The following is a 26,245-nucleotide window of genomic DNA, read 5'->3' as shown; positions in this document are numbered from 1 at the left end:
TTTTCAAGCTGTGACGACATGAAAAAACTTACCATATAAAACCATCCAAAAGTAGGTTTACTGATTTTAGGATTTCTGGCCTCACAGTTCTTACAAACCCCAGATCTTGGCTTCAGCAATTTTCTCAAAGCAGACATTGCCTCAGTAAACTGAAGAGAGGTCCATCCTTGCTTACATAAATGTGCCTTATCACTATACTGGCTCGCATCGATGTCATCTGGATATGAGGTTTCACTCAATGTATTCGAGCCCAACCTTTTGGCCCCAACAACGTCCCCTTTCACAATGAGTTCCAATTGAGAAACACATGTCTCAACCTTAAATTGGTATAAAAATTCAAAAGAAAACCATTAGAGAAGATATAAAATCCAACAAGGATTCAAAAAAAAAAAATCTATATATATATAGAAAATATCATTCAAAAAGCAAGGTCAGCGAAGGAACAAAGCACAATAGGCTCCATGACGCCCAGGAGGTACTATATATTGCCCCATTAAAGTGAAAATACCTGGCTTCTGCTTGCCCGGAAATGGTGACAAAAGAAACAAGTACTCTGAAGAAGACTGTGGAGAATATTGAAGAGCAACGGATTATAGACTGGTGAAACAAGGTCAATGTGACCAAAATGGCCTGGGCAAAGCAATGAAAGCTGCTCGCATGTCTTGCAACTGCATCAGAAACAAAGAACCGTATCATCCCTATGTTACAAAATTGCCCGGTATTCTACAACAAATGCACCTATTAAACATCGTACATTATCACAAAATTATTTCCAGTAAACCAGCAATATGAGCAAAATTTGTTACATGGTGAAGAATCCATTTATGATCAGTTCAAGCTGAAAAACAAAAAAAAAAGCCAACCTTACTAAAAAATTGCCAATTGTATAAGTGAAAAGATAACTGGTTATTACTTTAAAATATCCCCCTTACTAGCAACGTGGGCATGGACAATCTACCACTAAATTTACATATTTGTTCTTCAATTAAACTAGGACATACAGTTTAATGGAGAGAAGCAGAAGCAGAGACAGAGAAGAAACTTTGACAATAAGCCTAACCAAAAAAAAAAAAAAAAAAAAAGATGATAAAACTAGCAAAGGACTAATAATTACAGAACAGACCACCAGATGATAAAACTAACAAAGGAATATTAATTACAGAACAGACCGTTCATCCTAGGTGTCATCAGATTCCGACAGAGACATCAATAAGCATGTGGCCTTAAATGTGAATAATGTAAGACAGAAAGCAGCGAGCAGCGAGCATAGGACTCAATCTAAATAGGTGGGTTAAAAGAGACTTACTGCATCCTTTCAGCTAGTGGGCCCAATTTTGGATCATACAATCCACCAGGCACCGGTCTGTCCATACTATCAAGCAAAATTGGATTTGTAATCTTAACAACACTATGCTTTCGAACCTCTTCATCTGTAAAGAAACTGAACCCAACAGCTTCAAAAGACTTCGTAGTACCCTGCAGTAATACTCAGGTTAAGACAACTATGGTGAACTCCATATTCAATGGAATTTAGTAGTGCATTTAGTGGCAAGTTCACACAAAAGATCAAGTCGCACAAGAGAGAGAGACGCACACACACAGAGAGGGAGAGAGAGAGAGAGAGAGAATTGGCTATACACATAAGCTAAAACAACAATCATAAGCTAAAAGAATTTTTTCAACTGCCAACTGTAATAAGATTCAATCATAACAAATACACAAAACAGTTAAGTCTTCACGCCAGATTTTAAAAAAACAAAAAAAAAAATCATAGCATAACGAATAACTTTGCATTTCGAATTTGCTATACAGAAAATTTATCACAAAAAACCTGGAGAGTCTCTGCATCATCAGATAAGAACTTTTCAAAAATGTATCACAAGTAAAAACCAAAAACTTGTACTCAGTCCTCAGCTTAAGCCCTACTTTTTACTTTTTAAGTGTCAAGAAAAAGATAGCAAACATAATGAAATTATGAATCTCATTCTTTATTCAAAAAATAAGAAGAAGAAGAAAACGCTCACATTAGTTTGAATTTCCAACAATGCAAAAACACAAACCAGCCAAATCCACGCAGTCATATTAAGCTCGATTTACCAGATACTTCCCAAAACTATATGAAAATCAAGAACCCAAATATTTGTTCACCACAACTCCAAGCTTAACAATTAGAAGCTTTTTTTGTTACTTGGAGCTCAAGAAAAAATATCTCCTCCGCTAAACTGAGTTCCATAAAATTACTTGGTTCCATTAAATAGATACAAACTTTGAGTAGAACTCACATTTGAAAACCAGCTTGTACGGAGAGGGTTCCCAAAAGTTTATATATACATGATTAAGATTACACTTAACCCATGTGGGACACTAAAATCGTAACATACAACCACGCTCCGTAGCCGACATCCACAGTGGCTGGCTCATTCTATCGAGACTGGCCCGATGAACACTATACTATCAACATTGACCCTATAGTAACCTTTCACTTTTTGTGGCTCCACTCACCATCGATATTCAATAGCTTAACACTATACTATACATAATATCAGGACATTTTAATCCAGCCTATAGGTTGCCCCCTCCGTGACACCACAAAGCCGCAACCCCTTCCATCTCATATTCAACTAACTGCATTTAATCCCATACTTAACATGGTGGCCGCTCTAATACCAAATAATACCAATTTTGGGTAGAACTCATTTTTGAGAACCGGCTTCCAAGAAGGTTAAGAACTTAACCCACGTGAGACACTAATATAGTACCATAAACTTAGCTACTTTCATCATTAAACAGCCAAAAAGAATAAGAAGTTTCATAATTTACTAGCTTTAACCTATTACGCAAAGTTAAGGAACCACACAAATACATGTAAAAATACAGAGAGAGAGAGAGAGACCTCTAGGGGTTGAGCCATGACGGTGTTGCTGATATAAAAGGCAATGGGCGCTGGGCAATCTGTCTGAGATCAGGCGTCACGTTGTGCTGTGGAAGGCCTGACGAGAGCAGGCGTTCAACCCGTAGAAGCAGCAGGCGTGACTGGGGAATGGCGAGTTCAACGGGTAGCTCTGTATAGAGACTGGAGGTGTTTGCGTTGTGCTCTAACTTCGTTTTGCCTGGGGGTTTAGGGTATGAGTGCTCTGGGTGGGTCTCGGGTATTAGGTTTTGGGTCGGTTTTGTGGGCTTCTTGGGTTGTGGGCCTTTTGGGTTTTGGTGGGCTTTTCTTGCTCTTTGTTTAGGTTTTTTCTGAGTTAGGTGTTTATTGTGTATATACGAGTGTATTTATGGACGCCTTATACTTTTTAACAAAAATCTTCATTATTTATTAAAAAAAATATAGAAATCAGAGAGAGATGGCCGATGCTGGAGTCACCGGCGGGTAGGGATTGTTCATTGTTGGTCAGCGGCGGAGAAAGCGAGAGAGCTGAAGTTGAGTTTTAGAGGAGGCGGTGACTATGTGTGCGTGTTCGGCCCCTTCCCTAGTTTGTATTAACTCGTCGCACAAAAAATGGCTTAATTTCGTCTACATGTACTGTAACTGTTTTTGGAAGTTTTTAATTCGTAATTGCCCATGACAAGAGGATACGCAAGGTGGGCTAAGCCCAAGTAAAAAAAATACATGGATCTTGTTTTTCAAGGGCTAACAAGTCCAAAAAAAAAAAAAAATTATAATATATATATATATATACTTTTTAAGTGTCAAAAAGTATATTAAGGTTCCTTCTAATGGTAATATTTTAGACTAGACTAATGCTACTCTTTTTTAAAAAAAAAAAATGAAACATCATTCTTGCATCAAAAATCAGGACAGAAATTCTTGCTCAGCAAATACAATATTTTGAATAAAATTAGGACTATCCTCCATTCATACTTGGTCTAAAGATTAATGAAGTGCTGCATTCGTCAAATAGTGGGTCGCTTCGTTTGCCTCCCTTTGAATGTGTCAAACGAAAGATTAGAGACTATTCAGCCTAACATCCTCAATCAATTGACCGTACTTGCTCCAAAAAGAGTTTGCATGTTGCAAAACATTCACAATTTCCAGCGCATTTCCCTCAATAATTACTCCTTGGAACCCTAAATCGCTACCAAATGCTACAGCCTTCCAAGTAGCCATTGCCTTAGCTACGATTGGATTGGTAATAAAGGGAATTGTGGTACCCATAGATGCAAGGACAAGACCCAACTCATCTCTTACCATCATTCACACTCCCATCTTCTTGTTCATACTATTCATCCCAATTTATCTTTACCACCCCTTAGGAGGTTTCTACCATTATTGTCGCTCTTGTGGAATAATATCACCCCCTACTATGTCCAAAGGTCTAAGATGCCCGATGAAATTCTTCCACTGCTTATTTGGTACTTTTGAGAAGCAGAGAATGGGATATAACAACCCCATCCATAAACTACAGAGTTTGGTGGTCCTGAAGAGTGAAGAATAGCCTTTATTTTCCGCTATGCAATCTTATTTTCCTAAAGAATAGCATTACTTAGTATTTTCTCCTCCTATCATTTATATCATATGTGAGAAGCTTGGTGGACCCTAATTTGGGCAGGTGTTCGAACACTTGTTTAGACAATTTGGATACCTCCCGAGCAAGCAAGTAGGAGGTCACTTGACCTCTCACGTTGCCGATATTGTGAGCATGTAAGGCTCCTACCTACTCCGACCGCCTAACCATTTGCCCGAGAAAGTGGAGTCGTTCTATATCACTATATAGGCTTGTTTTTATGCAACTATATATGCTTGTTTTTGTCAAGGGAAGAGGACACAAAGAAAACTAGAGGGAGAGAGAGAGAGAGAGAGAGATGATGTGCAATATTCTATAAATCCTCAAATCCAATAAATTTCATATAAAAACATACGTTACACTAATCATCCACTCTCGTGGCCCTGTAATTTCATACATCAGAACCCGATTCATGGACAAGTTAACAATGGAGTCGAATCCTTTTTATTTCAACCCAACCCAAATTCTCTGAAACTTACTTCTATAACTTGTGTTTATCCGTTTTGATCCTGTATCCTGATTACCTTTAATTGTAGAAAAACTAGCTAGAAGTTGGAGGGCACACTTGGCGTAAGATCCTTAGGTGGCCTGCCAGGACCATGCTTGCTTTCAGAAAGAAACAATTGTTCAAGTTCAAAACTGACTTGCTGCTACAGTCAACTTAGAGAGTCTATACAGAATTACCGTAATTGAACAGCAAATAATGAATCGATGTTCATACATATTGTGCGTTAAAGACATACTAATTAGAAGTTCAAAATGGAAACACACCAAGGTAAGTAGGGGAGACAAACACACACACACCTACAAGTATACTAAGTTCTCAAAATTACAACTGTGGATGAAGTTGACAATGTATGGACGACGACTCTGGGAAGCAAAAGGTTAGTGCTGTTTGTCTACCGGATGCTCTCCCCCATTCTTGGGCTTTGCTGGAGCAATCTTGGCAGGAGTTGAGCGCTCAGACTGTGAGAACCGAATCAAGATCTGCATAAGGAAAGTAACAAATGCCAAACCGACTGCCGCTATTGCAATACCCTTCCGTGAGTATAAAAGTGAAGACCAATGGAGGAACTTCAGAGCCCCAAATATAAGCAGACATGCCCAAGAGGTAACAACCTGCATGTTCAAATATGAACAAGCTAATCAGAAAAACAACTCTGCAACCCCAGAACAGTGAAAATGAACCGCGTCAGTGAGCCTCTAGAACAAATATCTCACCAAAAGAGACTTTATTGGCCGACCAGTATTCTGTAACTCTTGATCACCAAAGGTGTCCTCAGCTACATGTTTATCCAATAATGCATCCTGGTAGGCCAAAAGCAAACAACAAGACAATCACAAGAAGGAAACTGATAAATGAGTTTACTGCATGCACAACCAGATAAATTGTTTGTACATTTAGGGATCAAGAGTATGCAACTGTTTTAAAGCTACTATTTCATTTCCCACTGCATATGATAAACATTTCAGATTTACATAACTGTTAGACAAATGAATACAACACTTGAAACAAGGGTTAGTAGGCACCTTGGCAGCAAATATATCTCTACACCATTGTGCAACAGCCTCATCTGTTTCAGGCAAGTCCTTCATCAAATGCCGCTTAATGTGCACGTGCATCTGCAGGAGAGCCAGCACTACATGTCACATGAACCAAACCAAATATAATCACAAGGATTTCTTTGAATCGGAGATCTTGAACTCGAGTTTGTTAGATATTCTTGCAGCGAACAAAATTACATGAGCGAAAAAAATCCCAGAGGACAGGTCACGGTGGAAGAAATTGAGAAGGTTGCGCTGAGTTTTAACCCAGATAAAGCTCTGGGTCAGGGTGGATTCGATCATGGCTGATTGAGCTGGTCATGTAACTGTGAGACAATTAGCTTCGTCCATGACGCTTGTGGGAGAGCAAGAAGAACAAGTCACTTCTTTTTTTTTGGGGGGGGGGGGAGGGGTGTTCTTCCTCGGCGCAAATCAGTTTCGGTCCAGCATTGCAAGCAAAAAAAGGATTCAATCCAGCCACAGGTCCCTAGTACCCGGTTCAACAGCAGTAGGCACAGGAGCGACAGGCATAGAATTCACTAATGCGGCTATCATACACATTTAATAATACTTTATTATGTCCCGAGTCATAACAATAATGGACACTCCAGATTTGCACCTTAATCTAATATGCTCATTCATTTTCCCATGCAAAACATGAGAGAATTGACAAATTCAGGGACCCCACCACTTCAAAACTGTTATTACATTCTCCAATCTATCCCATTCCATGCCCATTGAATTTTTTTTTTTTTTTTTTTTCTAGGAGAAAGTCCACATACCCCCTCCCTCCTCCTCAAATTACCACCCAATTGGCAATGTTCCCCTAAACTTTCAATTGCATCAATGTTTCCCTAATGACGAAAATACCCTTCATAAAATTAAAATAAAAAAACAAAAACTAAAGATTTAAAAAAATGAAAAAAAAGGGAGTCAAAATTTTTGTTAAAAAAAAAAATTATTTTTTTCGAATTTATAGGGGTATTATTGTCTTATTGACAAAAATTTTGGGTCATTTTTGACTTTTTTTGCCAACCTTGGGGTACATTGTCAAATTTTTTATAGTTTGGGAGAAACATTGTCCCAATTGAAAGTTTGAAGGGGATATTATCAATTAGGTGGTAGTTTGAGAGGGGTATGTGAACTTTTCCCTTTTTTATAGGTAAACAAAATATTATTAAAAGCACAAAATGCGCTATTCAAGTATACAGGAGAAACACATAATTAAAAAGAGATAACAAGTCAAGACAATAATGAAGACTATGCAAATTAAGATATAAAGTAATTGTCTAGCGGTAAAGAGTTTTGAAAAAGAAAATATTTAAGTTCTACCACCGTCCTTTCACTGTCTTCAAAACTTCTATCATTTCTTTCTATCCAAAGACACCACAAAAGATAGGATGGAATCATCTTCCCCACAGTTGCGCTCTTAAGACCACCTCCCAACCCTCTCCAACAAGCTACTACTCTCTTAAGGATGACCCAAGCTAACTCAACAGGGCTGAAAATAGCCCTCCACAAGGCATTGGCAATATCACAATGGAGAAAAAGATGACCAACGGACTCCCCCACTCCTCTTATATATACAATACTAATCAACCACAATAACATGCCGTTTCCTTGGGTTACCCATGGTGAGTGGAATTATTGCTTGTGATACGTTTTATAATTTTGGGGCATAAATGACATATAGCCTAAAACAATATAGAGTGAAAGAAAAGGATGTTTCAACGCGGGAAAATCAAATGTTAATAGAAAACCTGCATCCTCGCTTAGATGTGCATTACTTTAATGCATAATTAATACATCAAATTCCAGATCCACACGACATAAGTAGAATGCTCTAGACAACATGAAACAAATATACCTAGCATGTAGCAATGAAGCAATGCCATATTCAAACCCATATTTTTTTATGACGAGGAACCCCCTCAAGGCAAGGTCACTTCGTGTACCCACCCATGTCGGGTAAACCTCAGACCCATGCAAAGCACCCAATCCGCACGAATCGGGTAATACTCCGGCTTCGCCAGCAAGCTGGCCCCAAGGAATTATTTGCATCAAAGGGGATTCGAACTTCAAACCCAATTGTTAAAAAACAAAAACCCCCAAGAAAAGAAAGAATGTAAATTACTTTGTGTGGCAGTTCAAAAAGCTACTACTTTAGTTGGCTTACCACAGAAGGTTGCCCCTTGAAGAGTCTTAGCATTGTAGGTGCAGGTGAACTTTTGGGAATAGCCACTGTTACATCATAAACTGCTGGAACAAATGAGCGCATATGAGTTACTGCTGAAACAAATCCCTGAAAGCAGTACAGTGGATATTAGAATCCATAAGAGGGATGGCAATGCAAATACAAAATGAATTGATGCATTAAATTTGAGGACGGACATGGATCCCATCTAGGATAAAATATAAACAGCATTAATCACTACAATACCAAATTCACAATACAAGTGGAGGGAGGGAGGAATGTCAAATAATACAAAGATTCTTAGGAAAGCATCTGTTTTGCAAAATACATATATATAGTCGGTACTATTTGACATCTGCTTTCGTTTCTTTTCTTAGGAAACCATATAGTTTGCAAACTACTCTATAGTCAATAGTCTCCCTCTTGAGCACTTGTCCTGGGAAATACAACCAGTGTATGCAGGTCAGCAAAAGATACAGATTGAATCAATATGGATAGGAACAATGGTGTAAAGCACATGCATCTGCCCAGATCAACCAGAATACATTATAAGGCCTTTCCCACTTGCATAACTGAGATGATTTAAACAGCAAAACTCAGTTTGAGAGAGAGAGAGAGAGAGAGAAAGGAGTGCAATGGGAATCTGACCTTAGTACGAGGAATCAAAACATTTCTAGGAACAGGCAACCCTGTTGAGGCTGCATACTCCTGAGCGGCTAAAAGCTTTGCCTGCGTGAAGCGAGTTCCCTCTACAAATAGAGCCAACCAGAAGGGTTGAGGGTAGTCCTTTAGCCGTTGAAGGCCTGACTGCAGATGTAGTTTTACAAGATTCAAATGAGATCAACATGGGTGATTCCAAACACAAACACAGATAGAGAGAGATGTATGTGTTAAAAATACATGTATAAGTATTTGTGTAGGTTGAGTTTATGTTCGTCTGCATATATTCAGAAAATGTTCTTATACACCCATACCTTTAATGTGCTTTCATCCTTGGCCCAGCTTCTTTCCAGAAAAAGATACTCAGAAAACCACATTGACCAACCTATGACCTGCAAATATTGGACATAGTCTTCATCTTTTGATAAGTTAAAAAGCCATTCTGATGAAGAAAAGATTATAAATGCACACTGAACTTTTGGAATCAATGAATTTCGTCTCAATCATACACACAAAATTTTCAAGGTAGAAACATACCGGAAGGAGCTTTGATGATTTCTTCATTACAGCTAATGTGCTGCCAAGACAACCTGACCGCTGTTGTAATTTAATTTCAATAATCAGCAGTAGAAAACATAACATAAATCACCGACATCAAATCACTAATTATCAAATCAAACAGTGCCCTAGATAAAGAAGACACATACATGAATGACTATGTAGGCTTTTGTGACTCCCTGACTAGACTATATATTATTTAATAAGTAACAAAATTCATTAAAAAAATATAATAATGAAAGGGTGTAGAGTCTGTATGTGGGACATGTACGTGGTATATAAACATTATATATATATATACACACACACATATGCATTTATGCAAAAATGTCTCTTTGTCTGAGTATCAGTTATCTCTTTATGTATGCATCAAACAAATAAACAACGTGACAAGTGTATGTTGCATTGCTTGAATCAATGTGCACTCACAAAATTAAACCCACAACATATAAATGAGCACTGCTTGTATGTGTGTGGGACACATGTGATTAAGGTCACAATATATAAGTCATGCACCTGAGCCAAAACCCATCCAATGAGCCAATCAATGTCACTCTTGTGATTGCATATGAGAAGTGCATGTTCTTTACCTGGAAAAAATCACCACATAAGCAGATAGATAAGCTACTAGGAATATTTGCAACAGGAGAAAATATTTTTCTTTTTTCCTCCAACAATAAGAAACATCAAGCACCAAACTGTTGCACTCAACAAGAGCTGTATCCTTACCCATTAATTGAAAGGTTTCGCCATCTGTATATACTTGAACCTGCAGCCAGAAGGGTTTCGGTGATCAATATTTAATTTTCCAGATGCTTCAACAAATTAAAATAGAAGCCCACGTTCATAAGGAATTCCTTAGATGCCAATCAGGTTGTCATATATATATATTGAAAGAAGAAATATGAGTGACACGAAATAGGAACATAAAGAATTGTTGTTTAAGTAGTACCAATGTTAACTTCTATTCATTATTAAGATTTCCTATTACTTTTGACATTTAAACTCCACTGTGTTGTCATGAGTGTGGTTGCATGGGTGCAAAAGTAGAACTCACTGCTCCTTATCTTGATTACTTCTCCTCAACATATGACCCTCATGGCTGGCTAGGATCAGCCTTGCTAGTTGGAAGTTAATATCAACACTACTAACACTTTTAAGATTGCATTTTCTTAACAATGGAAAGAGTCTAATAGATATCAAATGAAATATCACAAAAAAGAGACAGATAGAACCATGCCACACTACATATACTGCAAGGTGGATATATGAACAAATAAAAAACAAATTACAGCTTCCCAATAATATTAAACAGACTAGAATTAAAACAAGCCTACCCAAATATATATTACAACAGAATCCTCTTCAAGAATCAAAGCTATGTCATCTAGAATTATGCCATCTATAAGTAAATGAAATTACTCCAAAAAATGATACTACTGTATACTAAGATTTACTCAGAAGTCTACATGGCATGATAAGGAGGGTGATTTACACCTTAACTCCTGCCCACCAATCGATCAGCCATACAAGCTCTAGCCACAACAATTCTGCGACCACTCTGTTGATCCTTCTGTATGTATTCTTTGACAGAGGCCGAATGAGGACAAAGCAAATTGCCTGAAAAGAAAGTCCAACGGTTCATTCACTTAGTTAACTGATACTAACTAAAACCCCCAAAGTAATGATAGAGCTAATTGGATAAATCAAAAGAAACAATGTATAAACAGTTACAGGTAACAAGATTAACAAGACGATTGTGTTAATTGAAGCAAAAACAGCGAAAATAAAACAAAATGTGAAAATGAGCTTTTAAATGTGGTTTTTATGCTAAAGTGTTACTACAAATGGGAATAGTGGTAGTGGGTTTTGCTTTGCTGAGGTCGCATGCAATGGAACACAAAATATTTAATATATTAATTTCTGGTGTTTTACCCACATTTTCTCAGAAACCAAACAAAGAATAAGACAAATGAACCAAGTCTTTACTCATTGCATATGAGAAAGAGAAATTGGCTCAAATGCAATACAAGGCGAACACAAAAACCTAGATTCACATGCAAGTACACTGACGAGCTCTACCTCTAATGAGCAGAGCAACCAAAGAAATTAACAAAGCCAAAAAAGAAAAAGCCCAAACCAACCCGAAAATTTAAAGGATTAGAGAAATCCATCCAAGAACTTGACTAAAACCAAATCGGAATCAAATTCACAAAGGAACACCTGGACGAGATTGACAACGAGGCCCGAAACGAAGAATAGAATGCCCAATGGGACGATGACACCTGCCACTGCAATCGCCATGCCCAAAACGAACAGCACCACCCACTCACTCCCTCAAATTCACAGAAAAACCCAGATTCACAGAAAGACAGAGACGAGAGAGACGAGAGAGATACAACTTCCGTGTGATGATTATGGTTGGGATTATCGTTGTGTACTAAGGCTTGATGCCCTCAGTCACAGTCTCTGTGAGCGTGTGGGCGTTTTAAAATCTGTTTCCCATTTGAAGGAAAAGGAGACGGTGAGAATTTAATAAAAGACATTTCCGGCTCTGCCATGAGTCTTGCCAATCTGGATTCTGGGGATCTTCATCCGGTCGACAGCGGGTCGGTTTATATCCATGTGAATGTGTGGCTCGGGTGTACTTTTCGAAAACTTAAAATTCTTATTTATTTGTGCAATTAAATTTATAGTAATTTATTTTACGTCAAAATTTCTATTTTTGTTTCATAATAATATATTTATCATATAACAACATAAATACTATTAAATTTTATATATTCAAAATAAAATGAAGAAGATTATGATACTAAAGTGCCAAACAATTATCAAGTCATTTATGACCACCAAAAAGATTATTGGATGAGTAATGTTTCAAATTATTTGATATTTATTAAGACTCAACCTATCATTTGAAATTTTATAGGATTTTATTGCCTTTTTATTGGGATTATGATTAAGCGAAAATAGAGACTCCATTTTATGATTTAGATTAAATATCACATATTTAATAGTGTATGTATTGTTATTATTTAATTATTTAAATTTTTAAATAATAGTGTATTATATACACAATTAAATGCAGCATAATAAATTTTTACCATCACATTTATCCTATGAAGAGAATGCAGTTCCAACCTCACTTACGCTTCAACACTAACAACATTAAATGCGAAAGACGGACATGCAAAAAAAAAAAAGTAACAACAATGAGTTCGTGTTCATTGTTGAGGAGCTTCTTGTAACCCACCCCTGTGAATGGGTTGCGAGCCTCGGATTAAAGGTACGACTGTGCCAAGGCTCACAGGAAAGATAATTGTCAAGCCGTATAGGTCGTCGAACGAACCATCACTCTGTGGCAAGCCTGTAGTGACGGACCTCACCAAGATACGTCTCCGATGAACTTCATAAATCATTGTGCTAGGCCCTACCTAGCCATTGCAAACCATCCTCGAGCGAGGAGGTGAGCCCGCCTTGACGAACCACTCCCATTGCGATAAGCCCGTAGCAACGAACCCGATCAAGGTCTGCTACTGAACAATGAGACGGGCAAGATTGGACCTCGTATGAAGAACCGCCCCTCGGATACAACTAGCCATACGTAAAAGTTGTAAGAAGCGCCATGCTTCTCCCACCGAACCCCTAACCCAAGCAGAAGCAGCAATCACATCACGAGAGGCATATGTCCTTGCACAATAGTGAAGCATCCAATCCACACGATCTACGCTACAGGAGGCATGGGAGCCATCTCCCTTCGCACGATGGGTGGGCCAGCCCCTGTAGGGGCCATATCGGGTCAATCCTGACGACCCACGTGTCACCACCCTGGCCAAGCATGTTCGGCACAAATCCCTAAGAAATCAGACGGTGGACAAGAGAGGATCGCCAATAGCCGTAGGATATTGTGACAAAAATGACAAGATTATTCATAAATTCTCTCTCTTCCCCACTCTTCTTCGTTCATATACGTGATTGTGTCTATCACTATTATCAAGCTTGCGTGGGCGTGTTAGCATTAAACATTAGTGACCGAAATTTGTGTTAACAGTGGTTATTTGGATAAGGAGGATATAGAATTCATGGCGGTAGTCCGTCAGATTATATGGCTACGGCATAATGCTTTGGTTTATGGGGAAAATGTTAGTCATCTTAATACAGTGGTCAAAAGCGGATCTCCAATGGAAAGCCCAAAATGACGGCTTTGTTAAAGTTAATTGGAATGCAGCCGTTGATAAATATAGAAGAAAAATTGGGATTGATGTTATAATCAGAGATAGTATAAGAAGGGTGTTGGCAACTTTATCAACACCAAAAGACTATATCATCGAGCTTGATATTGTGGAGGTTGTGGCGACATTGAGGGCTGTTCATTTTTGTCATGAGTTAGGTTTCTATAGGGTGATCCTAGAAGGCGATGCCCTCTAAGTAGTCAAGGCATTGCATAATGAAGGCAAAAATTTGCGTCATTATGGACATATTATAGAAGAGGCTCGTGGGATTTTAAATAGTTTATAAATATGGAAGATAAATCATGTTAGACAATAATTAAATAGTACATCCTCATGCTTAGCAAAAAAGGAAGCCTTATCATTGAGTATGGAAAATATTCTTATTGAGGAAGTTCATCTTTTGTATCTCTGATATCATATTTATAGAACATTATGTTGTTTTATTAATAGAATTCGCTCGATTTCTCTAAAAAAAAATTATAAAAAAAATGATTTGTTGGCTATTAGATTTTATATACAAACTTTAACATATTATTTATTTAATTCTTTGCTTTTTTTTAGTTACTAATTTTTAATATGTTAAAGTAAAATAGAAGTAAACGAGAAACTAATAAAAAATAAGAAGGAAATCATTGTCCTCATTATTATTTATTAAATATTCATTCAAAGGTCAAAATTGTTTATATCAATTATATTAAACTGAAATTAGCCATTTAAAGCATCGGAGATGCTCACAAGTGTCTAGGAACAGATTCATATAATGCAAGTGTGACGCCGTCAATCACCACTTGCGATGATCCCGATATGAACAGATATTAACGTTGGCGTGTAAATCTCGAAATGCTTTTTGGCACTTTGTGATTGGTGGCCTTGCGTGTACGTGTGATTGATGACTCTAAGACGTCGGCGATGGTGACACCGGAGAGACGGCTGCCGGCATTCAATTGCCGATGTTGATGAACTTGATTGGTCCAAAAATTTGGTTGGCTGTTGAGTACACGGGACCAATCTGATATAAAGTTTGTAAACAATAGATTAATTTTTTTATTTTTTTATTTTTTTTTTTTAACATGTCGACACAAGAAGAGGGAGGGGGATTCGAACTAGTGACCTCCACTTCATTAAATGTGGTCCCAGCCGATTGAGCTACCTATTGGGGACACAATAAATTAAATTTAGAGTAAAGTCTAGGTACTTTCTTCAAACTACTACTTAATTGACTATATCTTTCCAAATTTTTAACTGTGACAATGTCCCTCAATCTACCAAAATATTGTTAATATCTCCTCCTTAGGCTAGCAAAAAGATAAAAACGTCCCTATATTTTTCTCAATAAGACAAAAATACCCCTATAAATTTCAAAAAATAAATTAAAAAAAATTAAAATGAAAAATTTAATTTAGAAAGAATGATTTTCTTTTTTAAAGAAGATTTTTAATTTCTTTTTAAAAAATGATTTTTTTTAAATGAATATTTTTTTAAAACGATTTTTTTTAAACAGAAATTTTTATTTAAAAGAAACATTTTCTAAAAAAAAAATTGTTTTAGAAAAGGAAAATTGTTAATTTTTTTAAAACTGAAATTTTTATTTTAAAAAGTTATAAGACAAACAAAAAAACAAAAATTTTCATTTTTTTATAACAAAAAAAATCGAATTTTTTTAATTTTTTACTTATACAAAGGATTTTTTTTTTTAAATTTTAAATTTGCCACCATTTGGATTTATTTATTTATTTTTTTAAAAGGTTTTTTTTCTAGAAGTTTTAATATTTTTTATTTTTATTGGACTAAGAGTAGTTTCGTCATTGGGAAAACATTGACAATTTTTAGTAGTTTGGAAAGACATTGTCATAATTAAAAGTTTAAGGAGAACATTGTCAATTTGGTGGTAGTTTGAGAGGAGTATGTAGACTTTTCCCTTAAATTTAATTTAATTATTTAGTAAAAAATTAATAATAAAATTTGTATTAACTCTTAGGAGTACTCTATCCATTTAATACTGTAGTTAATTTTAAGAACACCTTGTTAATCTACAATCATTTGGTTTTATTTGATAAACCTTTTTTCCTCGTCCTTTTGTTTTATTCTTTTCAAAATTATATATATATATATATATATATATATATATATATTGACAAAATTAATGTGATATTAATATTATATCAGCATACTTTTTTTCAAAAAAAACACAAACCACAACCTACAAAGCATTAACATAATCACCATTGACCAGGTTGTATTATTTCTCTTGGTTGGCCAACCACTTTTGGCCTAATTTATGTGTGAGTAAGGTTTGCAATTAATCTCAACTACCCCAACGCCCTTCATTCATGCAGGGATGGACCAGACCAAACAAACTTCTGATATGCGTTATCAATTTTGCACACAGAGCAGCAAATATGGGTTAGTTGCGAAATTTCCTTTTTTTTTTTAAGGAAAAAAAAGCAGGCAGGAGAAGCCAACTGTGCCTATTATACCTAGACGATGGGAATTGCAAGCATTCCCTCAAGTCCAACTGAGTCATAGCATGATTCAGCTCCACCAGGACGTTAATAGAAACCAAAGTGGTTTACACTAGTCAAAAATAAAAATTCCTATTGAGGGATTTGAACTCATACGCTAACGTTTACCTAACTACTTTGAGAATTTTTTTAAGCCATTAAACCACTGTCCTTCATGGCCATTAAACAGGAATAAGATCCTTTCCAGTCCATATTGGACTAAAGGGTTTCTTGTTCATGGCTGAGATTTCTTTTCAGAAATCCTAGAGTTACAAATGGAATATCTGTCCTACTAACAAAAAATAATAATAAAATATTATTTAAAATAAAAAATAATAATAAAGCAAATAATAAAAAAATAGGGGTGGCTGGCCACCCATCTAGCTTGGCCATAGGGGTGATCGGACCACCCTATTTTAGCTGTAAGAGCCACCCCAATGGCCTGCCACCCCCAACGGTCAAACAAATTTTTTTTTTTTTTTTTTTGGGCCCTTGGGGGTGGTCCGGCCACCTCCCAACGGCCAAACATTATATATAGTTTTTAGTTTGGCCTGGCCACCCCATGGCCCAACGGGGGTGATCTGGCCACCTCCAAGGGCTAAACGAAATTTTATTTTTTTGTTTTAGTTTGACCGGGCCACTCCAGGCCAACGGTGGTGGTCAAGCCACCCCTTAGTTTTTAAAAAAATATTTTTTAATTTTTTATTATTTTTAAAATATAAATAATATTTTATTATTATTTATATTAATGGGACATATATTCTATTTATAGTCCTAGAGAAATATTGGCTATTAACTAAATATTCTCCGGTCTAATTTTAGACTAGAGAGAATCCTATTCCCATCAATCAAAAGAGCCCCACCATTTTTATTAACAGTGAATTAGAGCAGGATCAGTAGGCCAGCGGATGAATTGTAGGTAAAGTACGAGTAACACAAACCACGCTGCTCACGGATTGTCTAGTTAGTAGGCATTAGGCCTAGCCCATGCTGCTCTTGGATCGACTAACCTCAACTTTTTTCTTTCCTCTGCCTGCATACAATGGATGCCACATGCAAGAACTGCAAGAGAATCAAATCTTCATCTAACACGTTAAAATGTTGGAGAGACAACAACCTCATGTAGCTGAAAGACGGTGATAACATTGAAAAGTGAATTGGGGAAGGATGACTTGCAAAAGGAGAGATTCTATGTGCGAAGGATAACTTGTTAGAAATCAAGAATTCAATTTCACGTTGCATATGTTTTAACATGATGGACATCATCTCAATATGCTGCGATCATTGGCCAATGCTCCATTTTTATGGACTCCGAAGACATCTGGTCGATTGGAAAGAGTAAACCCCAAAAGAACCGCTTCTTACTCTATAAAGTTTTTAAACCTTAGATCTTTTTTAGTCCATCGTAAGATTCGTAGTTAGGGTTGAGAGTTGGATAACTCGGTTACGAAAATAGCATTTTTGCATTTGACGCCTCCATGGTCGGTGAAATTGGAATTTTCACCGACTTCTTTCGCCAACCTTCTTTTTCGTCACTGACCATCATTGATATGTCAATTATGGTGACGGTCGGTAAAGTTGGCCGGTAATATCAGTCGGTAATGTAGTCATATTTAATATCCTCTCATATGACTAAATGGTTAAACAAAGAAATGGAAAAAAGTTGGGTGGTAACGTCTATTAGCATTGTCTTTTGGTTAGAAAAGTATTCTGTCTATCTAATCGACTTTGTTGGAAATGAAAAAAACCTACTGCCTACTGGTCCCCGATTAGGCCGTGACAATTAGTTTTCAGATTATAGTTAGACGATATGCAATGATTTTGCAGAACCCTAATCTTAATTCTAGCCGTGAACCGGCTCCTCTTCATTTCAAGTGAAAATTTAATGAAGAGAATCAGAATATGGTGATTTGACTACTTATCTTAAAATGGGCTTTCTCAGTATTAAACACATTTGTAGCCTGCTCAAACGCACATCCAACTAGCATTTATTTAGCCAGAGGCAAATTTGGGTGTAGCGATGGTTCATGGTAATAGCCCTGCTGAATAACTTTAGGTCTCCTAATATTGCTTTAGAAAAAACAATAAACAAACAAAGGGTCCTGATCTTGCCAAGCGAGAGGGTCCCGCTGCTTGGCTTGTTGCATTAGCTCCACTCGGAACCCGTTGACCTCTCCTTCCTTCTCCAACCTCTTGATCTTTTCGTCTTTGGTGTAGAGCGATCCAGCCGTGAAGCTTATTCATGGATTCCAAAGGCTCCAAAGGCCATCGCGAAGTAGGTCGCCACTTTCACCATTTTCTTCTTCTTCTTCTTCGTGTTCTTCTATGCTTTGAAAGATTTTCAGTTTATAGAGGGCGTGGTTCGACTTCAGAGGATTCACGAGGGGATTTTTTTTTTTCTTCCAATGATGGGGGTAAATAAAATTTGGGCAGGCTGGTGGCTCCGCCCCTATGTGGGCGAGTTTATGGTTGTATGCATATGGCTTTTTGGGTGATCTTTTTTGTGCATTGCCTTATAATGTTATGACTTTTTTGCTAATCGAAGGGTCACGTTATAGGAGCTTTTTATAAGAACAATGAGTGAGGATCCTGAGGAGCTTTTTATAAGAACAGTGGGTGAGGATCATGAGGCAATATGCTGGGGCTGTGGATTACGCCTTCTTCGTCCATCTAATGCTCCTATTTTCAAGTGTGGCTGGTGTGGGGCCATAACCAATCAAAACCCACGGAAATGTGGAAGCAGGTGCTCTTTGTGGAGACGCTTGCGTGACCGGTGCTTTCTTTGTGTCCTCCTTGTGTTTATGCTCTTTGTGATATGTAAGTCAATATATCTCCTTAAGTAGCTCTTTGTGATATGATTGAGATGGTTCCCCTCTCCCCTGCCCGTGTTCTTTTGGCAGTTCATAACCAGGAACAGTATCAGTTTCACTCCAACAGATGATCATTACCAGTCAAAATTTTAATTGATATATGTGAAATAGTGTCAGCTTTTCTTTCATCAAGAGACTGTAAAGTAAAATTGGTTTAGCTTAATATAATGAGTAATGCTACACATACTCCCACTCTCGCACTCCTACTCTCATACACCCTTAGGTGGCACCCACTCTCACCATTGGATTTGGGATATATTATTATTGGATTTTGATCAAATGGTGAGAGTGGGAGCCACTTGAGGGTGTGTGAGAGTGAGAGTGAAAGAATGTGAGTGTGTGTAGCATTACTCTAATATAATAAACTTAGATTGAGAATGAAATTCGAATGTCTAGAAGCCTGAGTTCTCATGCTTAATATTTAGGTGACATAGTTAGATTTGATGAGTCTGATAGTTTTGAATTAATTCTAGTGGCTCCATGAAGACCTGTTCAGACACAAAAGTAAAGAAAAGAAAATAAATGAAGAACCTGTTCCCAACAAAGACATTTTGAGGCTTAAACTAAAGGGAAGAATGCATATAGAAACAATGGCAGTCTTAGTGTCAATGTTGCTAAAAGCCCTTGTGGCCCATATATGTTGTTTATTAGGCTAATACTCTCCAACAACATGATTGGGGAGGCAAATATCTGGTGTTTGTATATGACAATATTACTGGGTTAGTAGTACATCGGATGTTATTTGTTGTAATGGGAAAATCTATGATACGAAAAGCAGATTAAAAAGATGTTGGCAATATTGGCAACAAACATCATCAATATTTTCTCTTGTTCTATTCTTCTTTTCATCATTAGTGGGGGTTATCTCTTGTATACATCCTGCTCTTATTAATGAATTGTATTACTTATTAAAAAAATATTTTTCCTCTTGTAAAAGACCAACTATATTTTAGATAGGCAAGTATTATATCCAATGATAAAAAAAAAAAATGTATAAAGGCACAAGGGTATACCTCAACATAGGAAAGAGAATACAAGCAACTAGGTTGTTAGGGAGCTAACCTACAACAAGGACTCCATCCAACTCAAATCGACGGCATAGACTACTCTACTTTTGCCTAAACATCTCCAAAACTCCCTAAGACCTCCAAAACGATCTATTTTCCTGAGATGGATCAAGACCATGGAGGGTGTTGATTCTAGCCCTAACACGGAACCTGATACTGAAATTATATTACAAACATGTTTAGTTCGATCATGATGGATCCTTGCATTTCTTTCTCTCCAAATAGAGCTGCAGCAAACATAAGTTTGCATATCAAGCTACGAAGGAACTTGCTTTTGAACCTTTGAGACATCTAGCAAACATTTTCCTCCCAAGTTCTTGGGGACCATTGAATGTTGCACTTGTTACAAAGATGGTGCTATATTTGCTTCGAGAAGGGGCAAGAGAAGAACAAGTTGTCACGGTCTTCACACCCTTGCCGACAAAGAGTACACTTTACCTCCCGGATGATGCCAAAAGCTTGTAATTTGGGCTGATATACAAACTATCCCGAATTGACTTGGGCTTGGACTTTAATCCTAGCCCATGTCTTGCAAGACCAGCCCCATTAGGATTTAACTCCTAATCCATGTTTTATAAATAAAACCAAACTCAAATAAAGATTAAATGCCCCTTACACTATGGTCAAATTACATTAGCTTGAAGAGGGACCGAAAGGAAAAAATATAACTAGCTTTAATAGGCCTGTGACACATGTCATTTCATGACTTGTCACAGGTTATTATTAATTACAATTGATTCTACTAAATTGATTATACTGAATAATTGTAATTATACTCTAGTTTATATTGACTACCTTTTGTGTGATGTAGTGCATCTGGAGAGAATGCAACTCCTGAAACTTTGAAGATTGCGTGAAATTAGTGGTAGAGTTAAAAGATATTATGTTCAAAATCCTTTACGAGTGGATAACTACTACAAGTAGTTCTCGCTTTTCTAATTTTCTGAAATTTTTGGATTTGTGCTGTTTTTCCTTTCCTATGTGGGTGTTTCTCTTGTATGCTCCATATGTACTTGGGTTGCGCCCCTTTCACTGTCTATTAAGATTGAATAACTTACCAAAAAAAAAAAAAAGCATTTCGCTTGTAGGAACATATTTTATTTTTATTTCTTGTTAGTTTTATTGACATTGCTTTGCGTGAGATGTCAACTGTAGTGGATCTTTTCTCCTTTCTCTGTTGCTTGACAGTGTTAAATACTTTCAAGAGGGTAGAACAATTAATGTCCTATAGTTTTTAAGAGTTAAAGTTTGTACTTTTTATACCGTTCGGTGTGTGATTCATATTTAGCTGAAAAGGGAAAAGGAAAAGAACAAAACATCAGTAATCTGCAGAAGTTACACTTGTGACTTTTTGTTCTTGAGATATTGCCTCAAACAATTGATGTACCATATGGGTTAACTTATGTTCCAGTGTTGAACCTTCTACCATGGTTCATTTGCTAAGTTTATTATGTCCAATGATAAGCAATGCTGCACATAGTCACATTATTTTGCACAAAAATGTATTCCATAATTCTTATTTTAATCCTAAGTTTTGAAACCCACATTTTCCATCATGGAGTGTCTTAGTGCTCTACAAAGTAACGTTAGTTTGTGAATCACATATTTCTGGACATCTTTTTCCATCTCACCTTGGTACATTTTTTTTTTAAATGCAGGTGGTGGAGTGTGGGCAGTGTTCCCCATTGTTTTTTCTATTAACTATTTGTGTGGGATATTCCACTCCATCATATCAATTATCCTCTCTGTGACTACCATTTCTTCATTCATCCTTGCGGCATTTCAGTGTGCTGGCATGCCTCCAAGCATACAGTGGGGTATCTACCCAGTTGTGCGAAAAGGTGACCTGGAGAATTATACCTTCTGTCACCATTGCTCAAAACCAAAATCACCTAGGACTCATCATTGCAGTTCATGCGGAATGTGTATATTGGATATGGATCATCATTGCCCATTTGTAAGTGCTTATCACCTTTGCTTATTATTATTAACTCACTTGACATATGTTAATTAAGTGTTTTCCACCCATTTGAATCATGTACATGGAAAGTTTATTAAATTTTCCTTTTCGGGTTGTGAACATTCACATTAATATTCCTTTAGTCACCTGAAAAGAAGTTCATGGAGGCATAAGACCATCACCTATGTTCTTTTCTTTTTTTGGACAAGGTAAATATTATATCCAAACGGAAAACTGTACCAAGGTACCGAGGCATACACTGATAAAATAAAAGACTTGATTAAGAAGACATACGCTTCTCACCACACCCTCCTCCGAAATACATCTTTTTTTGAAAATGCAGGCGGTGGAATGTGGGCAGTTTACCTCATTGTTTTTTCTATTGGCTATTTCTGTGGGATATTCCACTCCATCATAAAGATTATCTTGTTTGTGACTACCAATTCTTCATTCATCCTTGCGGTGATTCAGTGTGTTGGCATGCCTCCAAGCATAGAGTGGGGTATCTACCCAGTTGTGCGAAAAGATGACCTGGAGAATTATACCTTGATTAATATTTCTATCTAATTAATCCCTTCTCCGAAATCTTCCATGATATTTGTTGTCTTCTATTTTCTTGAGATGGTTCAAGGTCATGGAGAGTCTCAGTTCTAGACCTAACACAAGACATGATATCCTGAATGACATTATAAACCTGTTTAGATTTGTCATGGTAAGTCCGTGCATTTCTCTCTCTACAAATGGTGTATACTGCTGCAACAAATATTAACTTGCAAATCAGGCTGGGAAGTGGCTTGCATTTGAAACTTTGAGACATCCAACCAGCAATCTCCTTCGGGCTTCTTGAGGCCAATGGAATATTGTATTTAGCACATAGGTGGCACCAAATGAGTTTTGGAAAAAAAGGGAAAGAGAAGAACAAGTTGTCTCGATCTTTGCACCATTGTCCACAAAAGATATATTTTACCTCCCAAATAATACTGAATGCTTGCAAGTTGTTCCGAGTATACAAACCATCCCGAATAGTTAGCCAAAGAAATACTACATGTTGAGGAATTGCTTTGCTATGCAAAACTAATTTATTTATTGGAGTTTTGGACCTTGGGAACGGAGGCTTTCCCAAGCGTTATCAATTAAGAAATTACCCATTGGGTCATCTTTCCAAAGAAGCACATCCTTTCTAGATTGGTCTGGTCTAAGGGTCATCAAGGTGGCATGTTGTGCCTTCATCTGTTCGATAGGTTGAGCAGTAGGCCACTTCTAGTCTCTATCATCCACAATGGCACTAACTTTTGCAAGAGCTCCGGAGAGAGTAAGATATTGTGCTGCGTATGGTTGAGAGAAGTACAGGTTCTACCGAGCAGTGTTCATGGGCAAGGTTAGTGTGCTGTGGCTGTTGGCTACTGTGGAGGTGCTGGTCCAAGGAGTTTTTCAAATCTTCTAGGGTTGGTAGTAAATATTTTCTAGCACAAAGGTGCTCGAATAGTCACGACCAGTTCTTAGCTGGCGGAGGACGGGGATGGTGGCTGAAGGGGCTTCATTGCCATCCTGGAGGGTCGTGAAGGGAGGGGATGAAAAAGTTGTGTTTCCAAGTTGCGAAAGGTGGCAACTTTGCTTCAGTTGTCTTTCGGCGGAGGACAGTTGCAGTCTTGTAAGTGCCTCGGTGGTCCTTAGTCACTAGTTTTGGGTGGGTCTTCCTCAATGCCAGTGTATAAGGCTCTGGTGGACGGTTGATGGTTGAAAGTCTTACGTGGAGGTAGTGGTAGGGGCTGTGCAAACTTTGGATTTTGCCACATTGATCAAGGGCAAAGTGGGTATCTCAAAAGACAGACATGAAGGACAAAGTTGGTAGTGGTGGGAGGTGTTTGGCTACGCTCGGGCAACCCTGGTGCTCCTACCATTTTTGTTAGTACGGAGAACGTGAATGACGTAGAGCATGAAAGTACATACAAATGCATTTGGAGACAGCTGTTGGTTCAACTAAAAGGTGTGGTAGAACGTTTAACCCTTTTGGCTATAAATCATTGTGAAATGTATTGTTAAACCCTTTTGGCTCAGATTCTAATTTCACATTTAGCACATCAGAATTGCAACTGATAGAAAAGGCTCCAAGGGATAGTGGCTGAGGCATTAAGGATTTGTTTGAACTTTGAAGAGGTTCTCAATAGTATGATCTTAGATTTGAAAGAAATGGCATCTGAAGTGAAATTCAAAATACTGTGTACGGAAAATAAATCCAGGATAACTGATTAGGAAATAGTAGAATTTAAGAATGGAGATCAGGGAGCTAACTCAAGCTGTCAAATTAGCAAGAACACCCATCTCAATCCCTAACAGATAGGGGGAGAAACAGCTACAAACATTGGCCCAAATTTCATTCAGTAATTCTCCAAAAAGCTGTTGTTAGAACTTTAGCATATCCTTAAAAAAGAGAATGGTGCCCCAGCAAAGATGGGATCAAAAGCATTCATGTAGATCATATCTAATTGTTCTAAATCTGTCCTGTAGTGATCACATGCCTAATCAAAAAGTCAAATGACTTTTTAGTGGTAACATGACTAATTAAAAGTCACATGACACATTAAGTAAGTACAAAAACAAAGATATTATTTTTTTAGGACAGAAAACAGCTTCTGAAGTAACCAAAGTTGATTATACAAGCTAACTTATGGTGGTCTAGGCTTTCTTTTACTGTTCCTCTTGAATGCTTTAGGGTTTGTAAAAGGCCCTTTTCAACATGCTTTGTATCAATCCCTCCAGGTGAGAGGAAACACGTCCTTGAGTTTGCTTTGAATCTTTAATGGTCTATTGAGATTCCAAATAATGCCTTTCTGCTTTTCTTCTTCGTCAACTTGCATATGTCCAGAAATAGCTCCTTAGTTTTAATAACCAATAAGAATTTGTGCATAAAAAACTTGAGCCTGAGAACTCTCTTTGGATTTGCACTATGAACAAATATGCAATGGACAACAATTAATAATCATCATGCACATGTACAAGATGGTTGAACTTAAAATCAGTTGGTGCATCTGCACACCAGAAGAGGTTTTCCTCTGTAGTTATGGACGTAGATTAAGCATCTATGAGTAATATCAGGTTTTCTGGCTTGAGCTTTGCAAGGGTAGCTCAAAAGCAAACTCAGGTTTAATTTTGTGATAGGTTGTAGAGGAATCAGAGAAAAAGAAGGGATTGCTGAAATGGTTCTCTACTTGAATGGTGCTAAAATTGTTTGTAAATCTGTCTTATAATCAGATTGTTTTACAATCTTAGACCGGTTACTTTGGAAATTGGGTTATTTGTCATTTTATTGAACTAGTAGTTTGGAATGTTTCTGTGAAAAGTAGAGCACATGAGGTGCTAACAATTATTATAATTACATTGCAGATTGGGAACTGTGTTGGTGCAGCAAATCACCGGCATTTCATTCTCTTCCTCATTTCAGCTGTCATCAGTACAATCTATGTATCAATCATGACTGCATATGCAGGGCTGCATATATGGCCACCATTAACATTAGCATATACGGTTGGCCGTCTAAATGGGTTTAACATGGATTTGGGTTTCAGAGTTATGATGGACGTTTTTGTTGCTTTGCTAAGGTCTGCACTGCTTCTATCTGCAAGAGGACTTGTTCTGGTATATCTGTTTGTTTCATGTGTTTCAGTGGAGATAGGGTTGAGCGTGCTTCTGTGGCAGCAGCTTTCTTATATTTATCAAGGAAAAACTTATTTAAGTCATTTAGGTTCACAGGAAAATGGGGATGTTGGGAAAAAAGATTGCCAAAATCTTTTCCGTTTTTTTGGGTGCCCTTATTCTAAATCCAGATATTTGCCAATTTTTTGGAGATCTCGGAAGAGACACAAAAGGTGAAAAGGTGGACGAATAATTTATGTTAATGATAGTCTGCCTCATGCAGTGACTGTGTGTGTGTGTTTTGTTTTGTTTTTTAAAAAAATTTTGGGATGGGGTTTGTTCATTGAAAGCCCCCACAGAGATATGCAGCCATGTCTTTCCAAGATGTTATTTTAACATGCTGCTATGAATCATAGTTAAGAGAATTGGATTTCTTTTTTCGGGTAAAGACCAAGCATAGTAAATACTATTATGTGTCTAATATTCGGATGTTGAGGATTGGGGAGAATGGAGGGAC

General features: G+C 37.3%; 3 protein-coding genes across 4 annotated transcripts in view; 1 reads left to right on the top strand and 2 right to left on the bottom strand.

The window, feature by feature from the left end:
• LOC132191481 (DNA-directed RNA polymerase I subunit 1) overlaps positions 1–3,101 on the bottom strand; it is a 34,350-nt gene extending 31,249 nt beyond the window's left edge. For both annotated transcript variants that reach the window (XM_059606514.1, XM_059606515.1), the window contains exons 1-4: positions 2,894–3,101; positions 1,307–1,476; positions 509–668; positions 33–317 (exon numbers count right to left, since the gene is read on the bottom strand). In XM_059606514.1, the coding sequence (XP_059462497.1) occupies positions 33–317; positions 509–668; positions 1,307–1,476; positions 2,894–2,911 (633 nt within the window). In that variant the 5' untranslated portion in view covers positions 2,912–3,101. The remainder of the gene's footprint in view (positions 1–32; positions 318–508; positions 669–1,306; positions 1,477–2,893) is intronic.
• Positions 3,102–5,073: 1,972 nt separating this feature from the next.
• On the bottom strand, positions 5,074–12,042 carry LOC132191530 (1-acyl-sn-glycerol-3-phosphate acyltransferase 2). The gene is made up of 11 exons (XM_059606601.1): positions 11,689–12,042; positions 10,963–11,085; positions 10,195–10,234; positions 9,982–10,055; positions 9,445–9,504; positions 9,222–9,299; positions 8,896–9,054; positions 8,230–8,355; positions 6,039–6,131; positions 5,730–5,816; positions 5,074–5,627 (listed from the first exon to the last, which is right to left on the bottom strand). The coding sequence occupies exons 1-11, from the start codon at positions 11,767–11,769 to the stop codon at positions 5,394–5,396; spliced, it is 1,155 nt and encodes a 384-aa protein (XP_059462584.1). The 5' UTR covers positions 11,770–12,042; the 3' UTR covers positions 5,074–5,393.
• A 6,210-nt stretch (positions 12,043–18,252) lies between these two features.
• LOC132192034 (protein S-acyltransferase 11) lies at positions 18,253–26,162 on the top strand. The gene is made up of 4 exons (XM_059607219.1): positions 18,253–18,473; positions 18,757–19,015; positions 21,794–22,092; positions 25,480–26,162. The coding sequence occupies exons 1-4, from the start codon at positions 18,441–18,443 to the stop codon at positions 25,963–25,965; spliced, it is 1,077 nt and encodes a 358-aa protein (XP_059463202.1). The 5' UTR covers positions 18,253–18,440; the 3' UTR covers positions 25,966–26,162.
• Positions 26,163–26,245: the final 83 nt, after the last annotated feature.

This window comes from Corylus avellana, chromosome ca9 (genome assembly GCF_901000735.1).
Source record: "Corylus avellana chromosome ca9, CavTom2PMs-1.0".
Taxonomy (NCBI): domain Eukaryota; kingdom Viridiplantae; phylum Streptophyta; class Magnoliopsida; order Fagales; family Betulaceae; genus Corylus; species Corylus avellana.
The sequence above is the reverse complement of the archived record's forward strand: the minus strand, read 5'-3'. Positions and strand labels throughout refer to the sequence as shown.

Bases quoted from the DNA above. Each gene is read 5' to 3' on its own strand.
- LOC132191530 (XM_059606601.1), bottom strand. From the start codon at position 11,769: ATGGCGATTGCAGTGGCAGGTGTCATCGTCCCATTGGGCATTCTATTC. The intron at 10,235-10,962 runs GTGTAAATCACC...TTCTGGCTGCAG, and splicing joins ATTGGTGGGCAGGAGTTAAG to GTTCAAGTATATACAGATGG. The intron at 5,817-6,038 runs GTGCCTACTAAC...TTGGCCTACCAG, and splicing joins GAGATATATTTGCTGCCAAG to GATGCATTATTGGATAAACA.
- LOC132192034 (XM_059607219.1), top strand. From the start codon at position 18,441: ATGGATTCCAAAGGCTCCAAAGGCCATCGCGAA. The intron at 18,474-18,756 runs GTAGGTCGCCAC...GTCACGTTATAG, and splicing joins GCTCCAAAGGCCATCGCGAA to GAGCTTTTTATAAGAACAAT. The intron at 22,093-25,479 runs GTAAGTGCTTAT...ATTACATTGCAG, and splicing joins TGGATCATCATTGCCCATTT to ATTGGGAACTGTGTTGGTGC.